Raw genomic sequence first — 23,582 nt, 5'->3', positions numbered from 1 at the left:
TGGTCAGGGTGAGGCCAAGATGGCTACCATGCACAATGCTGAGGTCAAGGTGAGGTCACAGGGGGTCGCTTGCCACAAGACCACAGACAAGTTGCGTCACCGCATCAGATCTAGGAGGCGCAGCTGGTTTTTTTTGTCTTCTGTAATCTCTGTTACCCAATTTACTCTTGCAAACGAGATTACCGTGGCCTCACCTTGTGAAATAAAATAATCTTATCTTGATTTGGATGGAAAGCAGACAGGAGATTGCAGTATAGGCAATGGATTATTGAATCTATCTGTGCGGGACTGTGCTTCCCCTTCTTAGGCGTCGGGTTTATGCTGGCTCTCGGGTCTCTTCCCATACGAAGCTGAACACAGTACACAACTGTACTTCATGGAATTTGCCAAACTTCCGAATGTAGAATCACTCTCCTGGAATTGCCTTGAACCTCAGCGAGGCTTTCCCAGGTAAAGGAATAAATGGAAATGTATCACAAAACAGAACAAAAATACTCGATTCTTGCATTCACGAGAGCAGTGTTCTTCATTGCAAGGCCCGCGGGCCACTGGCGGACCTTAGTGCAGCCCCTGACGTACGGTCCTACACAATACACAAATAGTGAAATAGTGAAAACACCCCCATCATCATCATGCTGTCAACCCCAATGGTCTCAAATGTGTGGCGTGCCTCACTTTGATGTCTCATCGGCGAAAATGCTCAACCCCCCCTGGAAAATAGTGAAGAACACTTGCATTAGTGATCCCTGAATAGTAGCAATCAAATTGCGAGGTGGGAGCAGGGTCGCCACTCATCTGCCTTGACCCGGACAGTCCTGGAATTGGCATCGGTGTTTGGATGGCAGGAATTGATTTGCACCGAGATCTGCTAGGGGTATTGCTGTGCTGAACTTTATTTCAGGACTGGAACCGTACAACTTGAGAAGTATGTCCCACGTGCGAAGCAAGTCTGGAGTAATTCCCAAGCCCCGTCAAAAATATACATCAGTCAAAACTCAATGCACTTAAGGCAATTTATTCACGTATGATAATGAAGGCATTCTCTTAATAGGGTCAAGGCATAGCCGTTACCGGGTCTCACTCCACGTGGCAGAGTTCGATTTGACATCCTCTTAGGGAAATTGGGTGGGGAAGTAAGACACTGAACACAACCACCGGAGAAGCGATCGCGAGGTGTGGTGGTGACGTCCGCAACGTTGTGACCTCTTGACCTTAACCACAGCGACCGGTTACTTAACCGGAGCAACAGTTCACTCTTCCAGTGACTTGAAGAATTGTCCCGATTTGGGGGTCACAACTTAAAGAAGCAAATCCTTTAGTTTGTTTGTTCACCTCCTGTGTTGCGTCTCATACAGGTTTTCTCGATCCATGAGCCGAGTAACATTTGCATTTTGATTTAAAGCTTTCGTGACTGCAGTAATTCATATTCTCAGCTCTTTCGGTAAAGTCACGTGTTATGGTCGAAACGTCGTGAGAATTTTTATTGTTTCATATATATTTTATTGTTTCCCTTCAACGTGACTTTACCGAAAGAGCTAAGAATATAACATTTGCATGTGAAGTTATATCGCGGACGTCATTGTGTAACGCCAGCCCTGGAGAGGCACGGTGTGCGATGTACTCACATCGCGGACACCCCATATACGTGGGTGTTGTACCGGCCCTAGAGGGGGCTCGGTGAGCGCTGAGTCATAGCGCTGAGTGGCACCACGCTCAGCGTGCTGGGGTCCTGTCCGTTGTAGCTACTCCCAGTGTAATTAGTGTAGTTAGCCTGGTGGTCCACCACCATAGGTTGTTAACTGGTGAAGGGGCAGTTACTCCTTTGTGTCGGTATCAATAATTGTGTTGCCTCCAAGGACTGCGTCTGCGACTCAGTTGAATTCACTACAAATGTACTGTACAGTCTTTTTCATATTATACAAGTCACGTATTTGAAGTATCGATTTTGATCAAGAAACGTTTGCATTGTTACGTGGCTGCAAGTCGCGCCGATTCACCACCGAAACGCAAGCAGACGGGATTTGTTGTTTAATAGATTTAATGAACGTTGATGAGTGCGTTCGCGCACGGCCTTAATTTAACGAGCCTTACGCAAGCGCAGCTTCCAGGGCGACATCAGTGCAAAAGGAAATTGGAACGTGGTCTCACATCATTAACATGGCCACCATCAATGAATTGCCACTCAACTTATCATAAACGCGTAAGCACCACCGGTCATCATCATGATCACCATCATGGTCATCATCATCATTGTATAACCACCACCATAACATACTTGCTAACACCACAAATATGAGAAATAAGTCACCAATATGCAAACCTATTAACCGCAAAGTTTTCTGAAAGCAGAAACTGCATCAAAACTCTTACACCAAAAGGTTTACAAAGTGGTATTGTGCACCACCACTAACACAGAATCACTAAATGTTTACTGTGGTATGATTCTTGACTTAAAAGCTTTCGTGACTGCAGGAATTCATATTCTTTGGGTCTTTCGGTAAAGCCACGCAGATATATATAAAAAATATAATAATCATAAAATAAATATCACGACGTTTCGATCGCAACACAAGCAATCGTCATCAGGTGAAAAAATATAGCGGGAGAGCTGCTGAGGCAGGATGTTATATAGGTTTGTGGCCACCTCCACAGCTTCGGTGGCGCCCGGTTTTCTTACATTGACATGCTAATCTTGCATTAACATGCTAATCTTACATTAGCATGCTAATGTAAGATTAGCATGCTAATCTTACATTAGCATGCTAATCTTACATTAGCATGCTAATCTTACATGAACAGGTTGACACGCTAATCTCTCACAATACAATGGCCACCTCCACACCTTCGTAGTCGTGGAGGTACATCAGCTCTCCGATCTTACATTTACACGAAAATTCCCTCTATAGCCCCGCCCACTTACTCTTGGGCTACACCCATCTCAAACCTATCTAACATCCTGCTTTCGCAGCTCTCCCGCTAATATTTTTTCACCTGATGACGATTACTTGTGTTGCGATCGAAACGTCGTGATATTTCTTATTATCATTTTTCTATCTACGTGGCTTTACCGAAAGACCCAAAGACTATATAGTATGATTCGTTCTAAAAATCAGTATGCCGTAAAACAGGTTTAATAATCGGTAGGGTTAGCAAGCGTGTGATGGCCACCATCATCACGTAATGTACATGCGCCCATCGCTACATCATTCCCATCGCAAACATCGTTTGACAGCCGCTGCCACAATCCTCATGAAGTGAACGCTCCCATAAACAATATTCGGCAAAACCCAGATTTAAATTTAAGTGGTCCCGTTTTAATTAACGTAACTTATAATTTATAAACCATTGCCGTCGAACAGAGCAGGTGTCTGCTTAAAAACATTCGGTGCATTGAGCGGAAGACAATGCACATTTCTTCATCCGACGCCTGACATACCCCCCCCCCCCACCCCCTTACCGTGCCATAATTGCAAAACATTTTGATGCAAAACTGTTATTGTGCAAGCTACATTTCTCAGCCCCCCACCACCCAGATGGTCGTAAACAAAAAAAGCGACAGACACCGTGAAACCTGTGAGCAGCAACTCCACCTCTGCCGAGTCAACCGGAGGAACGACGCCGTGCAGTGGGCCGAGATGATTTAATTCTAGCTCTAAATCAAGCGACGCAAAAATGCAGCCGCCCACACCCACACCCGTGGCACAACTGTCCAATCAAAAAAAAACCCGTGGAGGAAAACGTAGCCAGTTACCCAGTCACTAACGCCACCACTGTGATGCGACAAAACCGTGCATCGAGAAGCTAGGCCGAGCTATGTAAGTGCGATCCCGCCGTGTGGTTCGGGGGCGATGAATCTCCGCCAGGGAGCAAAAGTGGCTACCCAGTCCAGCTGGGCCTCTCTAAATTGTGCACGTGGATTAGCGAGCTGACGAAACTTTATCGCGGCGTTAAAATATCTAAACGTTTAACTCTACATGTATAAAAAAAAATACAACAACAATGGTCTGGAGGTGGCACCAGGGCACCATTTGGTCTCGATTTGGAATGTTTTGATGTTTTGATTTTTGGGTCAGGCTTTTTCAGGAGCCGCAGGGTTCTCCCGCCCATCAGTGCTCGCTGCATCGGACCGCAAACAGAGCTTTACGTTGTATTCTGTCGGTCTCCCTAACCCCCCCCCCCAACCCACCCCTCCTAAAGCTCCCCTATCAAACACAGCCCTCTTTATACTTTACAAGTGACCCAGAAAAAGGAACAGGAACATCATCTAAGTGTTAACGCATCATGTGGCTCGTCCCACCACAAGGGAGAACATTGCTAAAGTTTTCCCCGCACCCCTCGCGTCAGCGATGGCGGCTGCTTGAACAAGAGTCGTCTCCCGCGAGTCGCGACGTTACACCGAACCCAGGAGTCACGAAGACGCGAACCTGCTGAGATAAACAGAGTTTTAATTAACCACCGATTGCAATGAGACACGACGACATATGAGGTCACTCTGTGACGCAACTGGAGGGGCACTGCCTTGGCACGCAGCTGGCGGTTTGCTATTGCAAAACGTTTGCCCGAGTCGTCGAGACAAGCGCCGCTGAGAAAGCGAGGTTGAGCCGGCTTCTGTCGAGAGCGCACGGCTGCCCGCTGCGGTTACGCCGCTTTGGGGGCAAGGGTTAGTGGCTTGCATGCATTGAGCTGCGAGGTGGTCAGCAGGTCGAAGCAAAGCATTGTGATGTTGACACGAGGCGCCTAGAGGCACTGTCTATTTACAGGACCGAAGAATGAGGGACACTTGACTTGCATTCACGGGCATACACCACCCACCTTGGTTTTGGCACCTCTCCCACACCCCCCCCCCACACCCCGGCCCCACACCCTCTCATCCGGCTGTGGTGTCCACCAGGTGTCGGGAGGCGCCCCCCCCTGATTCCCGCAAGCTCCTCCCGTAGCCCCCCTTGGACTGCATCTGGTGCTGCATCTGTGGGTCAGAGGTTGGCACGATGTGATCAGCAGGGAGAGGACGGGGAGCCTGGGTTGTTGAGAGCGAGGACAAGGGACGAGGGGAAACTTTCAAAGACAAAATAACAGAACGTCCCCCCAGCGGTTTTCAATCGCACGATCACAGCGTCGAGTTAGGGGACGAAGAATCCATTCGGAAACCTCACAGAGCAGTGAGACCCTTCTTCGTGCTAAAGAATGGCCCGAGGAAGGGGTATCTCGGAACTACGTCTGAAATCTCTTCATGTGACCTCCACTACGCAGAGTAGAGGGAGATCCAGGAGCATTAGATGCTGGTCCTGCCCAGCACGTGCGTGCTTGAGCGACTCGTACATGCATACCAGGTTCGTGTTGTTCCCTCCGTTGAACATCTCCCCCGAGCCGACGTGCGTCGTGTGCACGAAGTTGGTCGGTTCTCCGATCATGCTCCGGTCGATTCGCCTCCTTCGCGTCTGCGCAGGGGTTAAAGGACGCGGCGGATCAATCGCTGCAGTTGGGGTGGCTGTAACCCGGATTCGAACCCAGGTACTCGGCCACGCCGGCTCGGTGTATCTGATCTCCAAGCCACACGGCAGCCACCTCACATAAGAATCGATTTTAAATAAATGAATCGTCGCGTTGTGTGATGACGAGGTCGTGATAAAGTTGGCGTAATGATGAACGGTATGATGATGAAGATGGTGACAATGAGGGCACGATGATGTTGTTGTGATGGCGGACGGCTGCAAGAGGAGGGTGGATGAAGTGGCGGGGGGTGGGGGGCGGGACTCACGGGCTGAGGCTGCTCGGCCACGCAGCATCCGAGCGAGATCCAGAACTCGCTCATCTCCACCAGGAACCAACGCCGACTCCGTCACGCTGGGTCACGGGTATACCACGTATCACCTAGCGTCCACGCACACGTACACATTCCATTAAAGACAAACATCCCCCGTATAGCCTGACCAGACTTAGGGCAAGTGCTGTTAGCGAGCACCTATGAAGGCCGGCATGGCATAGACCATGCCCGGCCACATTTGTCTCCTCAGTGGTGATGTTTACACACCACACTAGCTACTAATTCGAGGCCGAGTCGACCTAGGGGAGGCCCAGGACCGGTTCAGACAATCGTCACTGGTGTTGACCGTGAGAGTGAATCGAACTTGGGTCGCCAGATTCATAGTGCAGCACGCTAACCGCTACACGTGCCATCACACACTAAAACACAGACACGATAAACAACCCCCATTCGCCACGAAGGCGCGGTGACATCACTAGAACGCTCGTGCCAGGCTAGGTGTACTTTGAGACCAAGTAAAGTGTTGATGGCTCACCTGGCACGAGGTCACGAAGCAAACTCTGGTACCATGAGTTGACTGATTGGGATGACTGACATGCACCACCTGTGCTGCCGCCTACTTTGCCTACTCGCTGTGTTTTTGCTGCCTGGCGCTCCACCTACCTCCAACTGCCCAGTCGTGTCCTTTACAAGCTTCCTCCACAGAGGCCAATCTTGAAAACACTGGTACCATTCATCAGTTAAGTCCACTCAGATTCACATCTTCCTGTACTGCATAAGTCCATCTCCTCTCCAGCCCGTGCCTGTTTAGCACCCTCTATCCAGCTAAACAAGCTGCGTGGGAATGCGGTGGCTGGGAAAGTGGTGGCTGGGCATGCGGGCTTCATGACCCAGCGAAGGCAGCCGATTCTACCCATGACGACAAAGAAAAATATCCCCCGTGTAGCCTTGAACAGTTTATGTTAGCGAGCACCTATGAAGGCCGGCACGGCACACGAGGGGGTGGGTGGCCAGCACCACGCCACCACTCCCCACACACACAGAGGCGTGTTATTTTTTTTCAACCAGCCTGGCAGTTCTGTTGTTGTCAATTTGGGTTGTATTTGTCATCGGTTTATGAAGTCAGGGCCACACTGCACCTCGGCAACTTCATCGTGTAAAGCTAATTTAATTAGCATGACACAACTCAAAAACGACAAGTTCTAATCACCCTTATTTCCCTTAATTGTGGTAAAACAGGTTATACGACTCGCCTGAGTTTAGCTGGTAATGGCCTGCATGCCATCACCTCTCCTTACTACCCTATGACTAAAGTACACTTTTTTAACCATTTAAGTTCATGAAACCTTCCCTGCCACACATACCACAGCAGGGCCACGGGTACCCACTGACCGCCAGCGACTGCCCGTGACCTCATCGTGACCTTGTGTCTTGAATAAACGGCTCTACTTCTTCCATTCTGGTAAGCACGTCATCGCTACTGCCATGGTTATTGGTCCCCGTGAATTTCACTCGTTTATTTCTTCACCCATGTTGAAAACTCGGTCTGCCCAACTGTTTTATCTCAACATTTCTGTGTTCAAACCACCACCACACCCCGCATGTCAAAAAAACACTCAACCACTCACACAACAACCGCCATTCACCGCTAAGTGGCGGTGACGTCACCACGACGCTTGTGCCAGGCTATGTGCACCCTGCGGCCACGTGAAGTGTCGAACGCCGGAGGTCACTCACACACTCACTCATTCACCCACTCACTCAAACTACAGGTCACCTCACTTCTCTTTTTGCTTCTTCCCTCACACTGCTCCACTTTGGACTCCCTTTCCCATTGTCTCTCCCCCCCCCTCCCCAAGCTCTCATAATAAAAATATTGCTCAGTACAAGAAACGTGTCAAATCTTATCGATTACAACGTTGATTATTATGTTTGTTGCACGCCGAGTAACGTTTGTGGGCCTTTGGGTCTGTACTCAGTGTTTCACAAAAAAACAGATGCGTGGGCGAGCGACTTTCTCTGCGCGAGACGCACCTCAAAAACCGCAGTCTCCCGCTGCCGTGGCAACAAAACTCAGCAGCAGCGAGATCATGGTGGTGGTGGGGGTGGCAGTCGTGGTGCTGGTAGTGGTGGGAATGTGGCGAAACAGTGGCGTAGCTATCGAGTGCGCAGGCAATGAAATTGCACCGGGCCTGACGGCCTGGGGGTCACCGGGCGCCGGGCTAATCGAACAAAAGCAATGTTCCCTTCGGGTTTAGCGTTCGTTTAAGTGGCTCGTAGAGCCAAACTAAGACTTCCCTAGCGTTCACTCTCTACAGCAGCATAGCTATCGATTGTGCAGGCAGTGTGACTGCAATGGGACATGGTGGTCAGAGAGGCCGGGCTACGAAGAGGACGAGAAATTGGGAGAGGGTGGGGCCCATTTAATTTTTAGCACCATGGCCCACTCCAACCATGCTATGTGAACTGGGGGAAGATGCTGAGCAAGAGACTAGGAGTTATGAACGGCCAACTGACCTTTTGAGCAATCGACTGATCGAGACCCCACTTCTTGTCAAGGAGAGGCAGTGAAACAGACGTGAGGATCCGTTTCTTCGCTGACGGCCGGACAAGGCTTTTAAATACCTTTGGTGGGCCAAACAACAGTGACAAGTGACTGAGCATGTCATTTACATTACAAAGAGTATCGTTCCCAGGTTTAAAGTATTCCCCGCCTCTAGTACCCAATTAGTGCTGCCAAGATTCTTGCAGTGATGGGTAAATATAATTTGCGGGCTGTTTAGAAGTTTTAGGCCTTGTCTGGCCACGGGCCATGTGAAATGAAGTCACGGGCCACATTTGGGCCACAGGATGTAGGTTTCCCGCAAGGCTGGGATAGGGTGACAGATAGCCCTCCCTCCATCCCATGACCCTGAGCCTAGGGTTCTTGGTCAGAATTCAGCGACGCTGCCTCATTTGTGACCGATTGGTCTGAGGATTGTTTCGAAGCAGTAGGCCTCATGTAGCTGCGGACCATGTGAAATTAAATTGCGGGCCATGGCTTCCCCGCTCACAAAGTGAACCAATCGGGATTTCGAGATGAGTGGTCTGCAGCCGTTTGCTGGACTCAGCGATAGTGAAATTGCATGTGGCAGCAGCAGTCGCAGCAACAGGAAGTGGGAGGGAAGGTGCCCACACTGATAGGGAAGGTACTAAGATAACATTTTTACAGGGATGGATTGCTGGCTTGTGGGCTGGATGGGTGCTGGGCTGGCTGGCTTGCCGAGTTGTGGGCTAACTAGCTCGCTGGCTGATGGGCTGGTTGGATTTTCTGGCTGGTCGGTTGGATGGGTGATGGGCTGACTGGCTAGCTTGCTGGGTTGTGGGCTATCTAGCTTGCTGGCTGACTGGTGGGGCTGGCTGCCTTGGTGATCGGCTGGCTGGATCTGCTGGTTGGTGGGCTGGATGGTTAACAGACTGGCATGCTTGTTGGGTTGCGGGATAACTAGCTTGCTGGCTGGTAGGCTGACTTGGTGATTGGCTGTCTGGATTGTTGTTGGCTGGTGGGCTGGATGGGTCATGGGCTGGCTGGCCTGCTGGGTTGTGGGCTAACACACTTGCTGGCTGGCTGGTGGGCTGGTTGGCTTGGTAATAGGCTGGCTGGCTTGGTTGTGAGCTGGCTGAATGGTGGGCTGGGCGAGTGGTTGATGGCTGGGTGAGTGGTGTGCTTGCTGAATGGATATTGGGCTGAATAGGTGGATGGGGGGCCGATTGATTGACATGGGGAACAATGCAGAATGGTACTGCAGCAGGGGTGTGTTCTGAAGAGAACAGACAACACGCCACTCACAGCTGGCACGAGCACGCACACACACACACATAGGCACGGCGCACATATCAGGTATCACACCACGCACACACACCAAACACCACATACACATCAGACACACAACCGTACGAGGTAACACACACAACGTATAATACATACTACACCACACACGCTCATTAGACACCACACCCAGTAAACACCAGACGCCACACACAAAACGCACAACACATACACCAAACAGCACACACGACCCAATACACCAGGAAACACACGTCAGACACTATAATACTGTAAACCAAATACACACCCCAGGAAACACACACTAAATAAACCCCGCACACAAACCACAGTCTCACCAAACGGCAGAGTTCAACAAACGCCACAACCAATGAACCAACCAAACGCCCCCACCACCTAATACCACCACACCATCATCTACCACCCCACCAACTAACACACCACCACCTACAACACCACCAACTACCACCCCACCACCATCTACCACCCCACCACCATCTACCACCCCACCACCATCTACCACCCCACCACCTACCACCCCACCACCTACCACCCCACCACCTACCACCCCACCACTTACAACACCACCACCACCCCACCAACTACCACCCCACCAACTAACACACCACCACCACCCCACCAACTACCACCCCACCACCACCTACCACACCACCACTTACAACACCACCACCACCCCACCAACTACCACACCACCACTATCTACCACCCCACTACCATCTTTCACACCACCACCAGACTACCGTCGTCTACCACACCACCACCTACAACACTACCACCCCAACAATCCACCACACCACCACCTACAACACTACCACCCCAACAATCCACCACACCACCATCTACCACACCACCGCTTCCCACCACCCCACCCAATCCCTTGTCGCGTAGTTAACGCGCTCAAGTCATAGGAAGGCTTCGACTCGCCTTTAACCCATTACATTAGCCTCTTCGTCATCATCACTATCATGTTACTCGTTGTAATTGCCTGTTCTCATAACCCTCTCCCTTATCTTGTACGCTTTCAGTAGTGCTGCTTGTCCGTGGCCACTTGGCGTTTTGGGCATTTGGGCTTGTACTCTGTGACCGTAAAGGGGAAAAAAAATCTGAGTGTTTTGGTCAAAAACAATCAATTAAACTTATCGAGCTGGGCTATCCAATTATTCAAGTAATCTGTTGCTTGACTAATCAGTCAAATGAAAGTTATTGTGGGGAACAAGATCTCCCAGCTCTGTCACCACTTATGGTTGTTGTTGACTTGCATCCCACTGGGATTTTTTGCACACAGCGTTGGTGTACGGTGCTTTTTCAGGAATATTTTGATGTTTTTTTTCCTGGATTTTCTGTTTGCACAGTCACACACAGTCACTTTAAGATGTTTTTCTTGTTCGTGTTTTTGTTTGTTGTGGTTGCACCCGATTCCATTGCCGAATGGCTCACAGGGCTATACCAAAATAAATAAACTGAAACTGAACTAAAAAATCATCAATGCCCAATCCATTGCTGGACGAAATAACTAAATGAACGCTGCACACCAACCTCCCCACTCTCCCACAATCCCCCCACCCAGGTGCGTCATGTGCCGTGTGATTTCACCGCAGTGAAGGTTTTACCAACTCCACGTTCCTCATTTAAACAACAATGTGCGGTGTACATCTACAGCGAACAGCCCCTTTGCCAATACACTTCTGGATGAAGGCATCCAACACAACGAGCATGCAGGTTATGTTTGGGGGGGGGGTTGTTTGACCATACTTCACCAAACCGGTCAGTGCGGGTTGGAGGTGGCGGCGAGAGCATAGGCGCGGCAGCGTAGAGGTACAGTACAACAAATTGATTTTGTGCATGGTGGCTGTCGCCCATCCACAAGCACTGTTCAGGGTCAAGCCCTGCTTAGCTTCCGAGGTGAGATCGCACACATTCCGGTTGATTTACTCATAGTGTCAGGCGCTGCTGTATTTAAAGAGCAAACAATCCCCTCAATGTTTACACAGAGAAGCTGGGGTCTCTCGTCTCCTGCCTTAGTATCTTCCCCGTGTCTCATCCTCTGGTGTCTCTCTGTCCCACGGCGTCTCCTGTCTCACCCCCCCCACCCCCACGTGGATGTCCCCCCGTGTCTCACCTCTCCCGGTCCCCGTGTCTTCGCGATCCGCGCTGACGCCTCTTCCTCCTCCTCCTCCGCCGGCTTCTGGTTTGGAACAACCCCCGGACGTTCCGGCTGCAGATGTTCCAGCCCAGCCCTGGTGCAAGGGAAGTTCTCGTTTATCCCCGGCACTGATGCGCGGATCTCTCCCCGTTTGGATGACCTCTTGTTCGGATCGAATTATCGCAACCACTCTTGTTCGGTTGCGCTTAAAGAATCCTGGTTTCGGCCCCAGAAAGAAAATGTTAAGAAGACCCCGAAGCGACTCTGCTTTCGTTACTCTGAGGCCCAGAATCGGTGGCGAGAGAGTAGCGGGGTCGTTGGCGTCGAGTCCGAGACGGCTGCGACCACTCGAGGTTCCGATCAGCCCGGCCCAACCCAAAGCGCCACGCTTCCTCCGCGTTTGAATCGCCAGCGGAAGTGACGTTCGCACGTAGGCGGGGCCAACAAACACAAAAATAAATAAATATTTACTCCGCCCACTCTCGGGAGGCGCGTGCCCCGTTGAGAGACGTGCGGACTCTGTACCCCCCCCACACCCGTCTCCTACAGACAGTGGTACGGTCCGCGCCGATTGTTAACGCGCGCGACGGACTGTACCATAAGTAACCTACAAGAACCAAAGAGCATGGATTCGTGCAGTTACGAAAGCTCCAAATCAAGATTGAACCTACATATTCTTTGGTTCTTTCGGAAAAGTCACGTAGAAAGAAAAATAATTATACAAAATAAAGTGAATAAGAAACTAAATAAAAAACACTCATGTAGACTGTAGCCTGGTTCTTAATCGGAGTGAGTGTACTGGCAATCTATAATGTAGACTGTAGCCTGGTTATTAAGTTTGGTGAGCGTACTGGCAGTCTATAATGTAGACTTATTATTGGTTCTTTTAGTAATAAAAAAATATATGTTATTTAAAAAAATAAAATACATTTAATTTTTAAAAATAAAATATATTTTATTTTCATTACTGAATAAACCAATAAGTCTACATTACAGACTGCCAGAACGCTCACTCAGGTTAAGAACCAGGCTACAGTCTACATTATAGACTGCCAGTACGCTCACCCAGCTTAACCATTGCTACAGTTTACATTATAGACTACCAGTACACTCACCAAACTTAATAACCAGGCTAGTCTACATTATAGCACCAGGCTACAGTCTACATTAGTGTTGTATTATTATTTGAAAATTTTATTCAATTTATTTTGTATTATTTTTCTATCTACGTGACTTTACCGAAAGAACCAAAGAATATGAATTCCTGCAGTCACGAAAGTTAAGTCAAAAGTCACCTACACTTTGGTCATACACTCCAAACCCAACCTTTGCCCTGCCATATATAACAAGGCCACGTTGGAACGTTTTAATTTGAACTCGGCGAAATAATGTGAACAGCACGATCATACGTCATCGCTTGCAGGATGTAATCCATCTCTGCCTGCGTCTCATCTGGTTTAACGCCAGTTTCCTTAATTGGCCACCGCTGTAATTGCCACGCATGTGAATTACCGTGAGCTTGTGTGCAAAACACCTCCTCTCGTCTTCACAATTCCCTTCCACCGCAGTCTCAAGCTCGCACTGTACTGCAATAACCTTGCTCAAGAAACGCATGCAACGCCTTTCGATTGCAACAGAGACCCATGTGATGTGCAAGCGACCAGCAACGAACAGCCGATCACTGGAACTTCGCATCAACACGTAAAAAGGCAACTCTGACAGTGCCGTACTGTTTGTTGCTGGCCGCTTGGTGTCACACGGGCCTTTGGACCGCACCAATTAATAAATGCCGGGCCGTGTATCATTGCTGCGAAACACAACAGAGTACCCCTCCGTGCTCGGAACACCAAAGCAGAATAGCCCCCAATTCCTCCCAACCCTCCTGCACCCCCCAGCATGAACAGAAGGCTGGCACGGAACACACGAGAGGGGTGGGTGGCCAGCACCTACGCCCAAACACACTCCCGTACAGGCACAAAAGACAAATATCCCCCCGTATAGCCTTAACAGACTTAAGAGAAGCATGTTTGTTTGTTGTAGTACGGAGTTAGATGGCCTTAATCTAAGTTGTCTTGTGGTTGTTGTTGTTTGACTTGCATCCCACTGGGATTTTTGCACATAGCGTTGGTGTTCGGTGCTTTTTCAGGAATATTTTGCTGTTTTTTCCTGGATTTTCTATTTGCAGTCACAGTCACTTTAAGATGTTTTCTTGTTCATGTTTTTATTTTTTGTTTGTTGTGGTTGCACCCGATTCAAGAGCCGAATGGCTCACAGGGTTATACCAAAATAAACTGAACTGAACCCGACAGGTCGGCGTGCGGCGTTATCAACACGGGACACATGAAACGTCAACAGATAATCCACGGTGAGGTGCATGCGCATCGCCGATCGATATTTATTGGTGGACAAAGCGACAACGCAGGCAGTCTTAGGGCGGGGAGGAGAATGCGGGCTGCCTTGTTTTTTGAACATGGGGGCGGGGTAGGGGTCCCAATTCAAGTGTTGGTGAAGAGAGAGGCAGTTTCCAACAATTATCCTACGGATGAATGACCCCCTATATCGTTTCTGAAGATTTGGCTGTTCGGGGGGGGGAATAGTTTGGTCTCCGCCAACTCATGAAATCAGGCCTGAAACGACGAGCAAAATCCAGGCACGCGTGTCGTCACACGCCCTCTTCTTTAGTCCGGAGCGCTGGTATTCCCAAGATTCTGAGAAAAGTCGGAATGGCAAGCGAGCGCATGCTTGCGGTAACAATGTTACAATGCACGGCCCCTTTTGTCAACGCACTGCTGGACGAGGGCCTCCCCGCACCGTGCAGGTTGTGCGCGGGTGGTTGTTCGGCCATACTTCACCACGCTGGTCAGTGCAGGTTGGCGGAGGCGGCGGGGGGGATGGGGGGCATAGAAGTAAAATACAACAATGGATCTTGCTGCAGTGCCTTCTGCCCACAACGTACATCTGCAGCAGCCTATTGCAAACCTATGTGCATGGTGGTCATTACCTATCCAGGCACTATCCAAGCTCAGTCCTGCTTAGCTCTTGGGACCCGACGATGGGTCTCAGCGTAGCGGTTCCTGCGAGCCCTCGGTGGGACACTCGGGGGACCCTTGGGGTGCCCTCGGGGGGTCCTGGTACAGGGTAGATGACGGAGTGGGGGAGGGGGGCATGTGCCAGTGATGAGCTCTTGTTAACAGCACCTAGGAATGCCCCCGGCGGGCGGAGGGCCCTCCTCCATGTGCTCCTTGGATGGGTTGATGCCTGGAAGGCGGACAAGAAGAAAGAGTGAGCGAGCGGCGATCCACTCAGTACAGCACAGCACGGGAATGATGGAATGGCCTTAACGTTCATGAACCCAGCACCCACTGAAAGTAACTCCCTGCTCGCGATGCTGCTGGTCGTTGAATCGGCACTACAGGTGTTGTGATGGTGGCACTGCTGATAGTGATGATGGCTTTGCCGGTGATGATGGTATGTTGCTGTGTGAGTATGTCAATGCGACAGTGTGTCGCTGTGTCCATGTGTTTGTGTGATGGTGTGATGCTCTATCGGTGTGTCCTTGTGACTGTGTGTCAGCGTAATGGTGTCGGTGTGGTGTCGGTGTGATGGTGTCAGTGTGATGGTTTCGGTGTGACGGTGTATCAGTGTGTTGGCTTGTCAATGTAATACTGTCGGTGTGATGGTGTGACGGTGTGATGGTGTGTCAGCGTGTTGGCGTATCAGTGTAAAAGTGTCGGTGTAATGGTGTTGGTGTGATGGTTTCGGTGTGACGGTGTGTCAGCGTGTTGGCTTGTCAATGTAATGGTGTAGGTGTAATGGTGTCGGTGTAATGGTGTCGGTGTGACGGTGTATTGGCCTTGGCGTGAGTGTGAGGAGCTCACGCAGGGCCCCGGACTCCATGACCTCTGCTTGCACCACAGACGTCCTCAGAACCAGTTCCACGTCGCTGCCAAACTTGAGCAGCTGTAAGCGTAGGTCAGAGGTCAGCTCATAGGGTCACGGGGTCACCGACAGCTCCCCCTCCAATGCTACGGGTTCCATCCTCACCTCGGTGATCTTGTCGGGTGACGACTCCTGCCGGTTCTTCTCAAACTCCACGTTGATCATTTTCCGTACGGCTTCAACGAGAGAGATGATGACGCATGCACAGGTGAAGCGGCAATGTTTCATCATCAATCCAAGTCGCGGCCATCTCTCGCAGTCCTGTGACGATGCCATGCTTATGAAGTAAAAAAGAATCAGAATACTGGAGGAATCCAATAAGCCATAAAACTATTTTTCACAGATTTCCAGTAAATCTATAAGATCACCGCTCTACTATCCATAGAGTTTGAAATTCATAACAAACCCATGATTGTCTAGCCTTTTGCCACAGTTTCAATGCACTAACGATTACCATGACAGTCAAGACACTGGAGTGGTGAAATCCATGCCTTTAACCAGCAGTGGATTGATCATGGCTGATCACGCGATTGTCAGACGAAAAAACTGAACCTCGCCGCTAAAAAAAACATCACCGCCGAGGACCAAATGATCCAGAATGCACCTGGTTCTCGTTAGATCTCACCATCCAAGCAGATTTGAGTCCGGATAGCGAAAGGATGAACGACCACCTACCTCCATGCACAACTGCTGTTACAGGTTTGCTATGGGGATTCGTTGTAGGCAGCAGGGGATGGGGTGGGTTGGCTGCCGCAAAATAAATTGTTGTTCTCTACTGCTATGTTGTCACGTGTGAGCTCCTCGCCTGGTGAAGTATGTTCCAGATAACCTCCAAAGACGACCCGCAAAGCCGTGGGGAAGGAGGAGGGGGGAGGGCTGGCTCATTCAGCAGTGGATGGTTCCAGAGGTGGCTGGCTGTACACTGTCATCACTTACCATCTAGGCTCGCCGCGTCGTCCTGGAACACGCGCCTCCGCGTCTTGTGCAGGGCGCGGAAGAGAGACAACACCTTTGGAGGCCGGGGGTAAACAGACAAAGATGCCCCCCACATTTAGTCACTGTTGGGGCCAGGTGCTGTTGGCGAGCACCTATTAAGGCACGCACGGTGCACGTGTGTGACAAGGGCCCCTCTGCCCCACCCTCAGTGCTGATGTGTACACAGTCCGTACAAGGTACTCATTTCAGGCTGAGCAGAACTAGGGGAGGCACAGGACGCGTTTCAGATAGGTCTCGCCATTGATGTTAACCGCGGTCTGGTAGCGAACTCACGTGTAAAAGTGCGTAGCGCAGTGCGCTAACTACTGCACCAGTGATCGTTATCGTTATCACCTCCACACCCAATCATCAACGGTGACGTTACCATGCACGTTTTGTGCCGGGCTAGGTGCAATGCTTAAGCTGTCACGTGAAGTGTGGAAGGCTCGCTGATGGCAGGACGTCACTGCACAGACTCAGATGTTATGGGTTATTTGACGGAAATGATTGTCAGATGCGTCCACCACCCACATCACCACCATCACCCCCATCACCAACTCCCCACGTGAGCTCCGTCGTTCGCGCGACCCCGCGACCTTGTCCACCCATCACTAAGCGCCCACTGCACCCCCATCAAGGGGGGTGGTCTAGGGGATCTACACGGGACCCAGCGAGCGGGCTCAACCCCGCGGGAGCAGGGAGACACGGGGGGACACGGGGTGACCCCTCGGGGAGCGAGGGGAGACGCGGGGTCACCTGTGCCCGGGCCGCCATGCGTACGTCTCGCGTCTCCTGCTCCTCCCACGTGCTCAAATCTCGCGAAATATTACGTCATGTGCTTACGTTTCGCGGAAGGGGCGACATGACGTCACACCAAAGTGAGCCGTGCCATAGCAGCACGTGCCGATCACCAGCGGTTGACGTCACGGAATTATTTGGTCGACATGAATGTGACGTCACGCTGCACGGATTAACATTGCGGCGTCGTTGCGCGATGAAGGCACGCACAAAGGTTGTTACGTCATATCCTGGCGGTTGTGCCGCGTGTATGACGTCACGCAACCTCAGTACATGCCGTTGCATGCCGCGTCGGATGACGTCACATCCACGATATTTACTGAACTGAATAAACGAGCTCTTAAATGCGCGACCACTATTTTGCCTTTGCAATAATTAGCAAAATTAACTCGTTAAAATTAAAAGTGCATTTGTTTTCCCGAATGCAAATTCTGACAAACTGCACACGAACCGATCCAGGTGAATCGACTCATTACATTTTCCGAGAGGGATCGAAATCGATAACGCGTCAGTAGTGAAATCGACAACGCGAGTGAAGTGGAATCGATAGCACGTGTGTTGTACAATCGGCTTGCCTGCGTGGATCGGAATCGTCCGTAGTCGTCGCTAACGAATTCGGATCGCCGCGTCTCGGTTTGACAGTGCAGCAGTGGAGAGAGCAAAGGAGGAGCCGGGGGTGTGAAGGCGAAATGTCTGACGAGGTGGCCAAAGCGCTGGCGGCTCGGCCCGGGGGTGACACCATCTTCGGCAAGATCATCCGCAAAGAGATTCCAGCCAACATCATCCACGAAGACGAGCAGGTGGGCGACTTTTGTTGCGCGCAACCCGCGAGTGTGGTGCATGCGGCTACCGGGCGACTCTAGTAATAGGTTTTACCCTTTTAACTGGCACAACAAACTCACAGCTTTATTCAGGGCGCCAAAAAGGCGTCTTCTGGTCCAACACCAGTGGAGACTGGGCTCTAGGCTCTAAAGAAAGCCGTCTCGGGTGTGGACCAATCAAATTCAAGGACAGTGCATATTATAGTCTTAGCTCTTTCGGTAAAGTCACGTTGAAGGGAAACGATAAAATATATAAAATATATAAAACAATAAAAATTATCACGAAACGTCGTGAGAATTCTCACGAAACGTCGTGAGAATTTTTATTGTTTTATATATTTTATTGTTTTATTGTTTCCCTTCAACGTGACTTTACCGAAAGAGCTAAGAATATGAATTACTGCAGTCACGAAAGCTTTAAATCAAAACTGCATATTATTATCAGAGTTGTCTTTTTGTTTGTATTTTGACTGCTTGTGTTGTGGTTATTGCAGACACGATGCTTTGAATAAAGGTGTCAGTTTTTTGTGCCAGTTAAAAGGGTAAAACCTATTACTGTATCTTGTTACTGGCAAAGGAGGTCCCATAATGTAAATACCAGGCGACTCTTGATTGAAATTGCGGGCGACGCGTGGGTGACTGCACTGGCATGCAACTACCGGGCGACACGTGGTCGACTCGCGGGCGACTCGCGGCCGACTCTTGTTGTTTGGCTACACACGTGGGCGACTCCTCGGTTTGGACACTCGGGACGACACGCGCGTGTGTGTCGGTCGTGATGGTTGCTTGGCCATACTCCACCACGCTGCTTGACCATACTCCACCACGCTGCTTGGCCATACTTCACGCTGCTTGACTATACTTCACCACGCTGCTTGACCATACTTCACCATACTTCACGCTGCTTGACCATACTCCACCACGCTGCTTGACCATACTTCACCATACTTCACCACGCTGCTTGGCCATACTCCACCACGCTGCTTGACCATACTCCACCACGCTGCTTGGCCATACTCCACCACGCTGCTTGACCATACTTCACCACGCTGCTTGACCATACTTCACCATACTCCACCACGCTGCTTGACCATACTCCACCACGCTGCTTGACCATACTTCACCACGCTGCTTGACCATACTCCACCACGCTGCTTGACCATACTTCACCACGCTGCTTGACCATACTTCACCATACTCCACCACGCTGCTTGACCATACTCCACCACGCTGCTTGACCATACTTCACCACGCTGCTTGACCATACTCCACCACGCTGCTTGACCATACTTCACCACGCTGCTTGACCATACTTCACCATACTCCACCACGCTGCTTGACCATACTCCACCACGCAGCTTGACCATACTCCACCACGCTGCTTGACCATACTCCACCACGCTGCTTGACCATACTCCACCACGCAGCTTGACCATACTCCACCACGCTGCTTGACCATACTCCACCACGCTGCTTGACCATACTCCACCACGCTGCTTGACCATACTCCACCACGCTGCTTGACCATACTTCACCACGCTGCTTGACCATACTTCACCACGCTGGTTGACCATACTTCACCACGCTGCTTGACCATACTCCACCACGCTGCTTGACCATACTTCACCACGCTGCTTGACCATACTTCACCACGCAACTTCACCATACTTCACCATACTCCACCACGCTGCTTGACCATACTCCACCACGCTGGTTGACCATACTCCACGCTGCTTGACCATACTTCACCACGCTGCTTGACCATACTTCACCACGCAACTTCACCATACTTCACCACGCTGCTTGACCATACTTCACCATACTTCACCACACTGCTTGACCATACTTCACCATACTTCACCACGCTGCTTGACCATACTTCACCACGCTGCTTGACCATACTTCACCATACTTCACCATACTTCACCACGCTGGTTGACCATACTTCACCACACTGCTTGACCATACTTCACGCTGCTTGACCATACTTCACCATACTTCACCACGCTGCTTGACCATACTTCACCACGCTGCTTGACCATACTTCACCACGCTGGTTGACCATACTTCACCACACTGCTTGACCATACTTCACGCTGCTTGACCATACTTCACCATACTTCACCACGCTGCTTGACCATACTTCACCACGCTGCTTGACCATACTTCACCACGCTGGTTGGCCATACTTCACCACGCTGCTTGACCATACTTCACCACGCTGGTCAACGCGAGGGCGTTTGGTCACTGGCGCGAGGTTTCCGGATGTCACTCGCCACGCCTGGGCCACTCGGCCTCACGGGGAGTGTGAGTCTACTTTTGACAGCCACGTGGCGTGCTTGGGGTCACGATGTCGATGCTGATTTGCAATCGTGGGTTGGTGACCAATTAGTCCGCGATGCGTTCCGATCGCGCACCGGCTCACATAGCGAAGTAATGTCGTGAGCGGCAGATGAGCAGCGAGCGAAAATAAAACTATTGTTGTGCTGTACTTCTGTGCTCCCGCTTGTATATGCCCCCCCCCCCACTCTATCACCCAAACCCACATAGCATACCTCACAGCGCGGTGAGGTATGGTCGAATAAGCCGCACTGTCCGCGAACAGTGGCTTGATGAAGGGCTGAACACGGGGACAGCCTTGTTGTTGCTGTTGTTGTTAAGTCAGCATGTGGTTCTCAAGCACGCGAGCGTTAAGAGGCAAGTCGTCGCGTTTCGAGTATTGATGGTGTTTGACGCTCTGTTCGGTGCGGGTTGGTGAAGAGTGTGTGAGCACAGAGGCACTCCCGTTACATCGGGCGGCTCGCTTCTTTAGGACCGCTTTTTGTGTTTCAGTGTTGTCGTCCTTCCCCCGCACATTCCCATCAGCAATTAGCACGGCTGGCTATAACGGTACGGTGCGAAAGGAGTTCAACGTACGGACGTGCATCATGCATCCACCACGGGCGTTGACTCCCGTGTCGACACAGCATCGAGCAGGCACCATGAATGAATGTGTGTCGCTGGCGTGTGTGTGCGTGTGTGCGCAGTGTATCGTATTCCACGACGTGGCCCCCCAGGCCCCCACGCATCTCCTCGTCGTGCCCAAGAAGGCGATCCCTGGACTTCCCAACGCCACTGCCGAGGACCAAGCGGTGAGGATCTCCCGGCCAGGGGATAAGGCAGGGGTTGAAGAACGTTTTCCTTTCGTGGGGGCCGAATAACAGCTTTAGCGGGCACAAAGATCCCCCTCATAGCGTTGACGGACTGTTGGGGGCAAGTGCGGTTAGCGAGCACCTATCAAAACGGCCAGCAAGGCACACGAGGGCGTGGGTGGCCAACACCAAGCCCGGCCACCCTTGTCTCCCTCGTGGCGAAGTTTTTACACACCGCACCAGGTACTCGGTTGAGGCTGAGTCGACCTAGGGGAGGCCCTGGACCAGTTCAGATAATCGTCACTGGTATAGGCCGTGAGCGAGACGCGAATTCGGGTCGCCAGGTTCGTAGTGCAGTGCGCGAACCGTTGCCACTCCCCACTTAGCGGACACTGTGCTTCCCATATTAACGCATAAAATAACGTGTGTGCCAGCCAAGTATAGAGGCCCGTTGCAGCGATGGAAGTGACCGAGTGTGGTGCTAAAATTAGAAACAGTGTTGCTGCCAGGTTGATCAGAAGTGGTGTTGTTGCTGGCCACACCACCACCTCGTGAGCACCTGCCAGCCTTGATTAGGGGCTCGCTTAACCCTTTCCCGTTCCGATGACGTACGTGTACATCATCAAAACGAAACCGGAAGAAAAATTTTAATAAAATAACTTTATCGGTACCGAGGCTGCCACAAAGCTCTGCGGGAGGTCATGCGGCACAGTTTGGCACCAGCTATCATAGAGTGCTGTCGTGTCACTACATATCTCTGCGATGAGTATAATGCCTTCATAAACAATGGCGTTACGCCTCTCTAATTACAATTAACGCCAAGCCGTTTGAGCGTTCCGAGATTCAGTGGTGAACTGCACACCGACCCTGCAATTTGCAGACGTCTCGGAATGGGAAACCGTTAAGAGCACTTGTTCAAACAGTCCATTAAAGGCTACACAGGATATCTTTTGTGAGCATGTCAATGTACACTCATGCTACCGTATGCACGCGTACCAGTGTGTCACCGTACACGTGTGCATATGTGTTTGTTTGCGCGTAGTTGCTCGGACACCTGATGCTGGTGGCGGCGAAGGTGGCCGCGCAGGTCGGTCTGAGCAGCGGCTACCGGCTGGTGCTAAACGACGGGCCTGAAGGTGGCCAGTCCGTCTACCACCTACACCTGCACGTGCTGGGCGGGCGCCAGCTGGGGTGGCCCCCGGGCTAAACCCCGCGCCACCGCTGCCCTCCTCCTGCGACGGAACGCATGCACTCGAGACGCAGTGGCCAGTTTCCCCTTGGGATGCAGCATACTGTGAGCCACAACCACCTGTGTGGGGTGGACCAGCGATGAGCAGGTCCGCATCGGGTTTTAAAATGCCCCCCCCCCACCACTCCCTTCCCCCCCGGCTATGAATGACAGACCCTGTCAGTGGCTCTGCATGTAAAGCTCACGACAAGACACGAGGAGGAGTTGGCAAAACCCATGCCGGGTTGCTCGGCAGCCTGCAGACATGCATTGTGGTCGGGGTGTTGCTTTTCCTGCCATTGACGTCAATAAAATCTGAAACTGTGGGCTATGTGGGGTCGTGGTGTGTGTGGTGCGGTGCGCGGGATGGATCCGTGGTTTGTAAAGGGCATCCCGTGCCTTCACTGCCCCGTGGTCATTATACCGGCACAGTGGCCTACTTTCACAAACATCGTCACGGTGTCTTTATCGTGCCCATGACGAGTGTGCTGCCAGTGATGGTGACTACCACAAGGCAAGATTGGGCACTAATAAACAATGGATTGGGTATCGCTAAAAGTATGGACGTTGTATTCCGTGAGTTCAAATTCCTACAATTCATCCACGATAGGCACAAGAAGTATGCATGCATTAACCAATTCAATTGGTGTATTTGCGAGGGTGCCACTCACAATTCTACTTTGTATTTTCAAGTTCACGCCTCTTGATTTTTTTAATTATCCTGTTAATGCACTGCAATTTTAAAGATGATCCTTCTACCGGTTGCTTGACGGCTTTGAGATATGAATCACAGGCAATACATATCAAGTCGGAGTATAGAGGCATAAATGCAGAAAATAAGGAGATCGTGAGCACCCTGAGCAGTTGACTTTTACACTCAAGTAAGATTGAGAGGGTGTGATCCCAGTGGCACCGTAGTGAGTATATCCCAGTGGG

The 23,582-nt window shown here is 50.9% G+C and overlaps 3 protein-coding genes across 8 annotated transcripts; 1 reads left to right on the top strand and 2 right to left on the bottom strand.

Moving 5' to 3' along the window:
* Positions 1 to 2,020: 2,020 nt before the first annotated feature.
* LOC116942113 (CDC42 small effector protein 2-A-like) lies at positions 2,021 to 13,998 on the bottom strand. 6 transcript variants are annotated; one of them, XM_032953701.2, is made up of 6 exons: positions 13,267 to 13,998; positions 11,731 to 11,848; positions 5,759 to 5,871; positions 5,320 to 5,438; positions 4,813 to 4,966; positions 2,021 to 4,427 (listed from the first exon to the last, which is right to left on the bottom strand). In XM_032953701.2, exons 3-6 carry the CDS (start codon positions 5,810 to 5,812, stop codon positions 4,341 to 4,343), a joined length of 414 nt encoding a protein of 137 aa, XP_032809592.2. In that variant the 5' UTR covers positions 5,813 to 5,871; positions 11,731 to 11,848; positions 13,267 to 13,998; the 3' UTR covers positions 2,021 to 4,340. The 6 variants fall into 6 exon arrangements, with proteins under 6 accessions (XP_032809592.2, XP_075922852.1, XP_032809591.2 ...); XM_076066737.1 differs by lacking the exon at positions 13,267 to 13,998 and adding an exon at positions 8,282 to 8,389 and having other exon boundaries at positions 11,731 to 12,608; XM_032953700.2 differs by lacking the exon at positions 13,267 to 13,998 and having other exon boundaries at positions 11,731 to 12,602.
* Positions 13,999 to 14,133: 135 nt separating this feature from the next.
* LYRM7 (LYR motif containing 7) lies at positions 14,134 to 17,529 on the bottom strand. Its single transcript, XM_032953705.2, has 5 exons — positions 17,425 to 17,529; positions 16,630 to 16,702; positions 15,799 to 15,869; positions 15,633 to 15,714; positions 14,134 to 15,012 (listed from the first exon to the last, which is right to left on the bottom strand). The coding sequence occupies exons 1-5, from the start codon at positions 17,440 to 17,442 to the stop codon at positions 14,942 to 14,944; spliced, it is 315 nt and encodes a 104-aa protein (XP_032809596.1). The 5' UTR covers positions 17,443 to 17,529; the 3' UTR covers positions 14,134 to 14,941.
* A 502-nt stretch (positions 17,530 to 18,031) lies between these two features.
* HINT1 (histidine triad nucleotide binding protein 1) lies at positions 18,032 to 22,972 on the top strand. Its single transcript, XM_032953699.2, has 3 exons — positions 18,032 to 18,266; positions 21,314 to 21,418; positions 22,461 to 22,972. Exons 1-3 carry the CDS (start codon positions 18,156 to 18,158, stop codon positions 22,623 to 22,625), a joined length of 381 nt encoding a protein of 126 aa, XP_032809590.1. The 5' UTR covers positions 18,032 to 18,155; the 3' UTR covers positions 22,626 to 22,972.
* The last annotated feature ends 610 nt before the right edge of the window (positions 22,973 to 23,582 follow it).

Source organism: Petromyzon marinus, chromosome 13 (genome assembly GCF_048934315.1).
Source record: "Petromyzon marinus isolate PM22_M1 ecotype Great Lakes invasive population chromosome 13, UKy_Petmar_22M1.pri1.0, whole genome shotgun sequence".
Taxonomy (NCBI): domain Eukaryota; kingdom Metazoa; phylum Chordata; class Hyperoartia; order Petromyzontiformes; family Petromyzontidae; genus Petromyzon; species Petromyzon marinus.
Note: the sequence above shows the minus strand (reverse complement) of the source record. Positions and strands in the feature narration are given on the sequence as shown.

Excerpts from the sequence above, each read along its gene's own strand:
- LOC116942113 (XM_032953701.2), bottom strand. The coding sequence starts at position 5,812 with ATGAGCGAGTTCTGGATCTCGCTCGGATGCTGCGTGGCCGAGCAGCCT. Across the intron at positions 5,439-5,758 it reads TGGCCGAGCAGCCTCAGCCC|ACGCGAAGGAGGCGAATCGA; the intron begins GTGAGTCCCGCC and ends ACCCCTGCGCAG. Across the intron at positions 4,428-4,812 it reads GGAGAGGTGCCAAAACCAAG|CAGGTTCGCGTCTTCGTGAC; the intron begins GTGGGTGGTGTA and ends TGTTTATCTCAG.
- LYRM7 (XM_032953705.2), bottom strand. Across the intron at positions 15,715-15,798 it reads CACCCGACAAGATCACCGAG|CTGCTCAAGTTTGGCAGCGA; the intron begins GTGAGGATGGAA and ends CTACGCTTACAG. Across the intron at positions 15,013-15,632 it reads CATGGAGTCCGGGGCCCTGC|GCATCAACCCATCCAAGGAG; the intron begins GTGAGCTCCTCA and ends TCCGCCTTCCAG.
- HINT1 (XM_032953699.2), top strand. The coding sequence starts at position 18,156 with ATGTCTGACGAGGTGGCCAAAGCGCTGGCGGCTCGGCCCGGGGGTGAC. Across the intron at positions 18,267-21,313 it reads TCATCCACGAAGACGAGCAG|TGTATCGTATTCCACGACGT; the intron begins GTGGGCGACTTT and ends GTGTGTGCGCAG. Across the intron at positions 21,419-22,460 it reads CCACTGCCGAGGACCAAGCG|TTGCTCGGACACCTGATGCT; the intron begins GTGAGGATCTCC and ends GTTTGCGCGTAG.